This window comes from Aulostomus chinensis, chromosome 6, assembly GCF_037954235.1.
Source record: "Aulostomus chinensis isolate RoL2024-O1b breed Wild chromosome 6, RoL_Achi_v1.0, whole genome shotgun sequence".
Taxonomy (NCBI): Eukaryota; Metazoa; Chordata; class Actinopteri; order Syngnathiformes; family Aulostomidae; genus Aulostomus; species Aulostomus chinensis.
The window spans coordinates 25,546,283-25,556,005 of NC_141325.1; the positions used below are offsets into that span (position 1 = coordinate 25,546,283).

The window sequence follows — 9,723 nt, forward strand, 5'->3', positions numbered from 1 at the left end:
TTTTTTAACTAAACTTTATTTATGTACATACAGTGTGTATTTTAATCTGTAAGGTGTTTTGGGTAGCGTCTGATTCTCTGATAGTGTAAAGAATAAATGTATATTTCTCAGCTTTACAAGGATTCAAACCTGAACTACTGTTAGCAAACAAAGACCATAATAATCTGAACTGAAAGCTTCTGAAAGCTAAATCCAGGATGATAATAATGGATGGGGAGACTCCCACACAGCTTTGCCACACGCCAGCCAGGAAGATACTCATGTTATTGCGATGACTTGACCAGGGTAGGGAGGAATGTGTACAGGTGGTTCTGCTTTCAGTGTCCTTTAAGCTTGAGCAGCCTCCTCCTCCTCCTCTTTCACCTGTTGGGAAAAAACAACATGACCATGATTAAAAAAAATACTTTACAGCACAAAACAAAATGTATTTCTTAAGAAGTTTCAAAACAACACAAGTTATTGATTTAAATGTATTTTTTTTTTTTTTTTACAAAAGTATATTTAGCATCAGATAAATGATAAATCAAGGCAATTAATGTAGAAATGCTTGTGGAAATAAAAGTGATTATTTTATTTATGAAATAATAGGCTTATATGGTCACTCTGTGTTTGTTAATCAAAACAAATAGCTATATCTAAAAATGTATAACAATAATAATAATGAAAATAACATTAGAAATAACAATACTGATGACTTTCTTTCTTTCTTTATGTATGTATACAGTACATAACAGCCTGGCGCATTGTCTAAGACAGGGCTGTGGCATAGAGTCAAGTACCATGGGAAATATCAGTCGAGGCTTAAAAACATTCAAATTTCAGTGCTGTTAAGATGCAACCCATCATATTCAAAAAGCTCCCGCACAGTCCAGAAAGTGTCAAAGTTGCTGAAAAGCAGGCGTGTCTGTAGTAACATTTTTGTCCAGTTTTGCAGACTGAAACATGGCTAAAATGTTCAGGGTTCTTAGTTATGACAGAAGTGAGACCAGAGGGGACACGTGTCCTCTCCAGGCACAGTGGAGACATAAGACTCCATCTCATAGAGCAGCTTTGTGGATGACAGCATTGATATCAGAGTGTACGAGTGCAGACAAAGGGATGAATATCAAGGACAGCTGGGATTAAACAACTAAAATCAGTTTTCTCTAAGGCCAGATAATTCCCAATATAAACCAGGATAATCCTCTCAATACATCATTTGCCAAGAGAACAAACCTGCTCCACAGACTCAACCTCGGGGACATAAAACTGAAGCATGTTTTGGATTCCGTTCTTTAAAGTGATTATGGAACTTGGACAACTGGTGCAAGAGCCCTGCAGCTTCAGTTTCACCACGCCGTCCTCAAAGCCTCGATACAGAACATCTCCTCCATCCTCCTGCACCGTCGGTCTGGGGAGGAAGAACAGCAACAAGTGTAGAAAAAGGACAGCCAGCCAGGGAACACACAGTGATGTCCTTCAAAAACAGCAGCTCCAGTACCTTATTCGAGTGTCCAGCAGTTCTTTGATCATAGCAACGACCTCGTCATCATCATCCGACGGCGCTGAAAAGACAAATGGAGATTCCTTGGCATTCATAAGCAGCTGGTCCTGCATGTTCTGTCATGCACAGCTGGCTGGTCTTACCTGTATCTGCGTTTGGTTTGCTGTCCTCACTGACCACAGGAAGTCCAGAAGTGAAAAAATCCATGATGGCAGCAAACACATCAGGTTTAATTACTTTCCACTCCGTATTTGCATCAGACTAAATAAGGAGAGAAGGAAAACAGGCCCTTACAAACTATGAGATCCCAGTGTGGAACATGGTGTGAGGGTCTGGCTTTACCTTGGTTACTGTGATAAAGTCTGGACCCAGTAGGATACTCTTGACACCATCAATCCTAAACAGCTGTCTGAAGGTGATGCAGAACATTCAAGATGAGTGAAAAAGTTTATGTTCTAAAGAAAATGATGTGACACACAAAGCCCATTGCAGGTTATAGGACAGACTTTACACTTAAGAGATTTTTTTTTTGTCACAAATATGAGGACACATTATGACAAATGTGTACAGAACATCCCTGACTAAAAGAAAGACAGTAATGTAAATGATTTGTCTTTCACAAACAGTGCTTCCATTTATAACTGCTGTAATCAAATAATCTAAAGTAGAAAAGCAAACACAAAGCACATATCTAATATAAAGTGACAGAAAAAGTGTGTTCACTGTTAAGGACAGTGACATTCTATGGAGCAAATAAGTCTTCCGACTAGTTCTTTAGCTTCCCAGAATAATTAAAACCTAATTTGTGAATGCAAATGTTGCTTTCTTCACACACCTGTGGCTTGATGTTTGAAAAGCCTTTCACAGGAGAATGTCAAACACAAGTTTAAGAAATAATAATGGCTGCTGTGGGAAAGGCCGACTACTCCCTGTAAAGTTACAGTGTATTTAAGTAGCCGTGTACCTGGCTAAGGGCGAGCAGTACGCATCTCGAGGGCCTGCAAAATTCATGGTTCCTGACTCAAGAACTATACGCCCTGGCAGAAACTTCAGACTGTTTGGATTTGGTGTGTCCTGTGTCTGCACAAACATGTTCCTTCCTGTGAAGAAAAACACCACAATGACCAGAGATTAGTTATCTTGAGAAAACATTGTGGGCATAAAAAAAGGCTGCCGCAGGAATACACACCAGGAACAACCCACAGTGGGTGTTGTGGTCTGTTTTTGACTCCTGTGCTTGGTGAAAGACAGTGAAAGCCAAAACTCTGACATCCACTGCCTGCAAGACTGAAATGATGGACAGGAGAGAGAATCAAAAGCTTACACAAGAGACACCTACTTTACAATCATAGTACAAAATAACTGAGTATTCCTGTAAGTCTGATTCATGTACTTTATCCCACTTGAGTATCTGGTAGTAGCAGGTTCAATACATTTTGTTTAAAAAACACTAACCATCTAAAATATACACAGTGTTAGTAACAAAAGTAACACTAGTTGTCAACAAGACAATGAACTCTTACACAAAGTGATATAGCACACACTATCATATATAATAAATATTCCCCCTAGTCAAAGAATGCACATTCACATTTTTGCATTCATTTACTTTATGACAGTTTTATCGGGTTTATAACTGATTTTCTTTATTTCTATTGAACTCTTACAGATAAAAGCCAAGTCATTGGAATTTAAATACATTAAGATTTGCATTTAGAGCACGGAAATACAGAATATTGTTTAGAAAAAGGATTTTTTTTATTTTTACAGTGTCAATTACTGTGTGACTAAGAAGTTACATATTCAATGGTTCTTCCTTGGTCCATCCTACTGAATTAATTTCATGACAACCAGCCTTGTATTTTTTGCATAGGCCTGCTGACAAAAAGAGGAACCCATATGGCGAAACTGTTGGAAATGTTGGACCCAACCATCAAAAACTACATTATAAATACATACTATTAAAAAAGGCCTGATTGCAGGGGGGTAAAGTATACTAAGATAAGGAAAAGTCCAGGATCTAAAAAGCTAGTATTTTAACTGTGCGTTTTTAGCTTTTTTCGGGAAAGCAGTGTTTTCAAACCTATTGAAAAATGGCAAAAGTTATCTTCTAATCATCATGGTAACTGCAAGAGCTTTCAGGAACATTGCCATGCCTAGACAGTGAATCGGCTGCTCGTATCTGTATTTGTGGTATGTCATGCTGCACTGGCAGTAATCCTTGTGCGTCACTCAGGAACTTAGCTAACTAGACCCTACTAGTTAGCGTGTGCTACATGTTAGTATTTATAAGACCATTCATTTAATACGAGCAAAGTGAAAGGTACTCGCAGTGACACGTCTGAATAGGGTACACTTACGGACGCGAAAGTCTCGCCGAAATACCCAGCAACCTGCCGACCTGTCTGTAAGTCGCCATGTTTGTTATGGTTACCTAAAATGAACGGAAGTCGTATGAAGCAGGCGGAAGTACCATGCTGTTATTGTACGTCTGTCAAAATCGTCCCCTGAACGCATCTGGGTTCGACGTGTTCAATAGAATATAAATAAAATAACTTGAAAGCTCCATTAAAATGCCTTCTGGCAAAAACTTTAGGAGGAGAAGGGACTCGTCAGACGTAGAGGAGGATGAGACAACTGAAGAAGTCAGGTAAAATGTTGAGTGAAACAAATATTAAATGTAGGTTATTTTGTGTGTGGTAGCATTAGCTAATGTAGCATAGCCATTAGTTCGCTGTGCAAGGTTTAAAATATTGCACCATATTTATTAACTCTCTTTTTGTGTTTGGGTTTAGTTTAACTTTTGGTTTAGATTTGTTGCTGCTGTTATTGTAATTGCAAATTGTAATTCTTCTCAGATCTAAGGTTGAAGAGGCTAAAGAACTTCAAAGTTTGCGGAAACGACAGAGCGGAGTGAGGTAACGTGAATATAATAACCATGGAACAGATGTGACACAAAATGACTGTATATCACAGACCGAGTCTTTGATGTATAATAGAATCATATGTGAGGTGTAAACTAATGTCCCTGTTTTCCTGTTGAATAGTGTGACCGCTTTGTTGGTTGGAGAGAAACTGCCACCAGAGGCTGAGATTGACGTAGGTGACTTCTTCACATGTTTAGATTCCTTTTAACCCGCTACTTTTACATTTGTGCCATGGTTAAGAATAATTGTTTCTTATAGAATGACCCTTTCAAGCTGAAAACAGGAGGAGTTGTGGACATGAAGAAAGTCAAAGATAGGAATAGGGACATGTGAGTAAGGCTTTTTTTTAATGCCGTAATAAACACATTGTTAATATCCTGATTTAGACAAAATGTGTTGGTTTCGAAGTGACATTACTTAAACAATGACAACCTCTCTTCCTCATGCAGGACAGAAGACGAGACGGACCTGAACCTAGGAACCTCGTTTTCAGCTGAAACGAACAGAAGAGATGAAGATGCAGACATGTATACAAGCTTTTATCACTTTTAACAAACAAAATCACACCTGTCTTTCAGCTGCTGTTAAAATGAATCAATTCAGCACATCCAAGTTTTGAAATTATTTGTAAAGAAAGCCATTGTTGGTGTCTTTAAGGGTACAGCCATGCACATTCATATGATCTGTCCTATCAGGATGAAATACATTGAGACGGAGCTTAAAAGGAAAAAGGGCCTTGTGGAAGCTGAGGAACAAAAAGTAAAGGTGAAAAATGCAGAAGACCACCTGTACGAGCTGCCTGAGAACATCCGAGTGAACTCTGCCAAGAAGACTGAGGAGATGTTGTCCAATCAGATGCTGAGCGGGATCCCTGAGGTTGATCTTGGCATTGAGTACGTCGAGAAGACTCTTTAAATGGAGCTCCTTAATATATCTTTTTTCAATCGCAAGTAGGACATTGTGCATAGAGACTGCTCACACGAAGTAAAATACTGACAACTTCTTGTTGTTTTCCAGTGCAAAGATAAAGAACATTATTCAGACAGAAGATGCAAAAGCCAAGCTGCTGGCAGAACAGAGGAACAAGAAAAAAGACAATGGCACATCCTTTGTTCCTACCAACATTGCCGTCAACTATGTCCAGCACAACCGCTGTAAGCTGTCAAACTGTACACATGGTGGGTTAAAAAGTTAGACAGGTTTGCTAACTATACAAATGTCTTCTCCCAGTCTATCACGAGGATGTGAATGCACCACAGAGGCACCACAGACACAGAGAAGAACCCAAAGCGAGGCCATTACGTGTGGGCGACACTGAGAAACCAGGTCCAGAGGGTAAGAAGTGTTTACTCACTTTTGAAAACATAAAAAAAGAACAGTTGTATTGTAAATATTCTGTCAAAACAATTTAAAAATTGAAGTCTCATTCGTTTAACCTGGCCTGATACTCCACAGCATCTTCACCACCCAACTACCGCAAACGTCCAAACAACGAAAAGGCAACTGACGACTACCATTACGAGAAGTTCAAGAAGATGAACCGACGATACTGAGAAAATGGATGTTTAAGAGCTTGAACCTATTTTAGAGATTGAAACCTCTATTATTGGACTCCTGTGATAATTTACTTTGTAAATATTGTACATAACTTCAACTGGTAATTGATATGCATAACTTGTTTCAAAATGTGCTACATTAAAAAAATGGAAAACATTCACGTTGAAGCGAACGGTGGTCTAGTTTCAGCACAACTACAGTCGTCTTCGTTTGTAAACTCTTAGCTATTAGTTGTAAGATTTTGTTTTGATTAACAATCAAAGCAAAAATACCAACTCATTATGTATGTCATCAGTACTTGGTGAATAAAAAAAGCAGACTTAAGACCTTACAAAATCACTTTTTGAAACAACACAATACTTTCACAGTCCAGCGTGTAAGTGATGAGTATTAGTACATTTATTTAACCACAAACACGCTGAAAGAAACAACACTCAAGCCTCCTGACAGCAGAAGACCTTTAGGTTCATCTATTCAAAAGATTAAAAGTTCAATGCTGCAAAGGAAAATTTGTCTGGAGTTTGTATTTTACTTCAACTCAGTACATTTTTAAATTCTTTAAAAAAATTTTCAACTCAAGAACAATCAAAGGCATATTTGCCAGCGTCGTACGTTTCTGCTTAATACAGTTTGCTTGTCCGCCAGTACGTTTATGCAAAACAAGTTCTCAAGTGTCAAAAGTTTAATAACACTAGATTCCACAGAGCCAGTAATAAAAACTAAATTAGCCAAACTGCCTCAAGTCCACTGGGATCCAATCTCCTCCTCACTGCTTCTCGATGGAGGTGTTGCTGTGTCCGTTGAGGTGGTGTTGAGGGTTTGTCTCTTGTGTAGGAGGCCCATCCACATCCTCACGCTCCCCCTGGGTGGAGCTGCAGCTACTGCCCGGGGAGGCCCAGCTGTCCCGGCGTCGGTAGGCCTCACACAAGGGGAGGTCAGTGCTGTCCCACTGACTGTAGCTTTGCAGAGCAGAAACCAGCAGGAGGCAAAGAATCAGTGCAGCACAGGAAGAGAGGAGCAGACAAAAGCAGCAGGTCAGAACAAGCACTTCCATACACGCCCCAGAGCACGTGACAGCACATCGAGTAGGACAGACACGCATGAAGGTTATGCAGACACACTGGAAACTGGAACATGGATCAAGACATGAAACTGCAGGTTATTATTTTTGGTGCCATTCAGAGGAACCACTGAACTGACTGTTGATTTTACATTTGGCAAAGGGCGGGATTAGTTGCTGATGGAGAGGAAAGCAGGGCAAATGAAAGGCAGGCCCACACCCCGCATGCTGCAGGACAGTGACATCGCTCAATTCTTTCTTACAGGAAAAACGACAAAATAGTGCAGTGTTTTCTTTCTATTTTATTTATTTAATCATTCTGTCTGCTGGTACACATGTACAACCATGTGTGATTGACACCGCTTGCATAGACAGCTTGAGTCACTCATGATGCAAATACACAAAAAAAGTCTCCTTTGAAAAACTAGATGTTTAGATTTGACATAAGAAAAACGTCCATACACAGTCTACCTTTAAAATCCAGAATATAAGGCACCATTTTTATTTCTGATTTAAATAGAAATGTATAAATAAACTTACATGACTTACGTGTTTGTAAAATACAAATTCTTCTTACATACTTGTAAAATGGAGGGCACTGCTTTTCCCAATAAGGTTTTTTGTTCTGACATCTTTAACAACCAACTAGCCACTGATAAAACTGATCTATTCTAAAATGTATCACTTCTACTCAAGTAGAGTTCCATCAACCGTACTGCTTTATGTTCCCATGATAATATCAGCAAGATCCTTCTGACTTCTCAATTATAATAACTGCACCAAATGTCTGCTTGTACATGCTTAAGAGCTGGAATTGTTTACTGCTGATGTTCTGTAATCAGTGCTTATGCTCCCTCTACTTTGACCAGTTACAATACAGAAAAGTCAAGACACTTGCTGGACTCACAAGATCACAATGAGATAAATCCACCCCTGTCATGACTCAGATTAAGATGCTTGCAGAACTAAAACCCGTCCGTGGGCTCAGTATTGGATGGTGAGGGTGAGACAGTACATGGTGCTGGTCATGGAGCGACAGAAGTGCGGTGGGATGGGGAGGGGGGCAAGTTATGAGCCTACTTGTACCTGGAGGAGTAATATTCTTCCTCTAGCTCATACAGGTCAATGGCGATCTCATCCCGAAGTGAGGTGAGCTTCTTGTCACACTCCTCCTGCAGCGAGCGCAGTTGCTGGTTCTGAAGGCTGATGGCGTCGTTCACAGAGGGAAAATCATTCAGGATCAGGAACTGTTTCAGATCTGAGACCAGCTTCATCAGAGACTCCCCTGCACGTACCTGACAGAACAACACTGATTATTTTGATACAATGATATGGTATAAATAGTTTACGGACTGACCAAGATGACTTAATTTTACTTTCTATCATAATCATAAATGATAGTCCTACAATTCCAAACAATACACATTCGTTTTTAATAAGTTTTAGCAGCAATCCCATTGTCTTATAACACTTACAATGTTTGCTGCTCGTACATGCATCTCATAATGGTCTTGTTCTGCTTGTGTTGCTCGAGAAACTTGCGTCTCATCTTCTATCTGAGGGGTAAAAACAACATAATTTTAATGGAGGAAGAAGAGACAGCCAAGGAGCAGGGGCAAAGCTTTCCAGAAAAAAAACAAAACAAAAAAAAAACGCGAGGGGGCGACATGTACCTTTGCCGTTTTAATGATTTCAGTGAAGTTGTCCAGGATGGACCTGATGTCATCCTTTAGTCGCTTGTTGTAATTCTGAAGCAAAGTCTCTTTGCCCTGAGGGAGAACTCTCTGAGTAGCCATTGTGCTCGGGGCAGGGCAACACACCAACACTTCACCTGTCTACATCAAGTATACACACACAAACAAATGGCATTCAGACAGTGAAAATGACTGAGGATAAACAACGAGCACAAAACGTAAACTCGCGGGTGGCTAAATTAGCAGATTAGCTAGCAAAAATGCGAGCACTCCGAAGAAGTCAGACAACGTCTAGCTAACGATGTTCCTTATATCTTTTATACTGCATAAAATACTTTTATAAATCATCTTGTGATTATTACTCACGTCTTACAGCATACTTAGTGAAGAATATCTGTATAGTAATGAATAAGAACGATGAAGTTGATTTTTCTTCTACGTTCCAACTGGAGGGCGGCTAATATCCGGTGACAGTGCACGACCGCCCCCTATCGAAGTACCTATTAACTACACTTTGGAAAATATACCTGTATAAAAACATCTCTCTCCTTTACTTAATCACATTAATGTATATTTAAATGAAATATTATAGGCAGCATTGGTCTACTCATAAACCACTGGGCATACAAATTTTCAGCAATGTTTCAAGTGATGGAGGTATCTTATTAGTATGTGGCACAAGTAAAATATACCATGAGTATTGTAAAATTATAGTCTTGTGAATTATTATACCAAATGTTTAAGTTTGTAGTGCTTGCATAATGCATAAATATAATACACCATGATTGGGGCATTATATTTGATAAAATCATTGGATTTTGTACATAAAATATTAATCTGCAAAGTATAATAAAAAGTGGAATATCTTTTAACTTTTGCATAAAATAATTCTTAATCCACTTTTTCCTCAAAAACTAAAAGTATATTTGAGTTAATGTACACAGTTGCTTTTAAGTGATTATATATAAATGCAACACTGGTGCAAATTTTGATGTATATTCA

At 39.1% G+C, this 9,723-nt stretch overlaps 3 protein-coding genes across 5 annotated transcripts; 1 reads left to right on the plus strand and 2 right to left on the minus strand.

Moving 5' to 3' along the window:
* Positions 1 to 26: 26 nt before the first annotated feature.
* Positions 27 to 3,928, minus strand: nfu1 (NFU1 iron-sulfur cluster scaffold homolog (S. cerevisiae)). The gene is made up of 8 exons (XM_086207175.1): positions 3,844 to 3,928; positions 2,673 to 2,770; positions 2,448 to 2,583; positions 1,826 to 1,892; positions 1,627 to 1,744; positions 1,481 to 1,544; positions 1,216 to 1,390; positions 27 to 363 (listed from the first exon to the last, which is right to left on the minus strand). Exons 1-8 carry the CDS (start codon positions 3,900 to 3,902, stop codon positions 328 to 330), a joined length of 753 nt encoding a protein of 250 aa, XP_086063301.1. The 5' UTR covers positions 3,903 to 3,928; the 3' UTR covers positions 27 to 327.
* Positions 3,929 to 3,960: 32 nt separating this feature from the next.
* On the plus strand, positions 3,961 to 6,438 carry c6h9orf78 (chromosome 6 C9orf78 homolog). The gene is made up of 9 exons (XM_086207174.1): positions 3,961 to 4,133; positions 4,342 to 4,401; positions 4,531 to 4,582; positions 4,669 to 4,739; positions 4,860 to 4,937; positions 5,106 to 5,303; positions 5,428 to 5,564; positions 5,641 to 5,745; positions 5,866 to 6,438. The coding sequence occupies exons 1-9, from the start codon at positions 4,057 to 4,059 to the stop codon at positions 5,961 to 5,963; spliced, it is 876 nt and encodes a 291-aa protein (XP_086063300.1). The 5' UTR covers positions 3,961 to 4,056; the 3' UTR covers positions 5,964 to 6,438.
* Positions 5,007 to 9,189, minus strand: med22 (mediator complex subunit 22). Of its 3 annotated transcripts, none has more exons than XM_086207178.1 (5): positions 9,088 to 9,189; positions 8,701 to 8,862; positions 8,503 to 8,583; positions 8,114 to 8,322; positions 5,007 to 6,920 (listed from the first exon to the last, which is right to left on the minus strand). In XM_086207178.1, the coding sequence occupies exons 2-5, from the start codon at positions 8,821 to 8,823 to the stop codon at positions 6,734 to 6,736; spliced, it is 600 nt and encodes a 199-aa protein (XP_086063304.1). In that variant the 5' UTR covers positions 8,824 to 8,862; positions 9,088 to 9,189; the 3' UTR covers positions 5,007 to 6,733. The 3 variants fall into 3 exon arrangements, with proteins under 3 accessions (XP_086063304.1, XP_086063303.1, XP_086063302.1); XM_086207177.1 differs by having other exon boundaries at positions 5,010 to 6,926; positions 9,095 to 9,177; XM_086207176.1 differs by having other exon boundaries at positions 5,012 to 6,926.
* Positions 9,190 to 9,723: the final 534 nt, after the last annotated feature.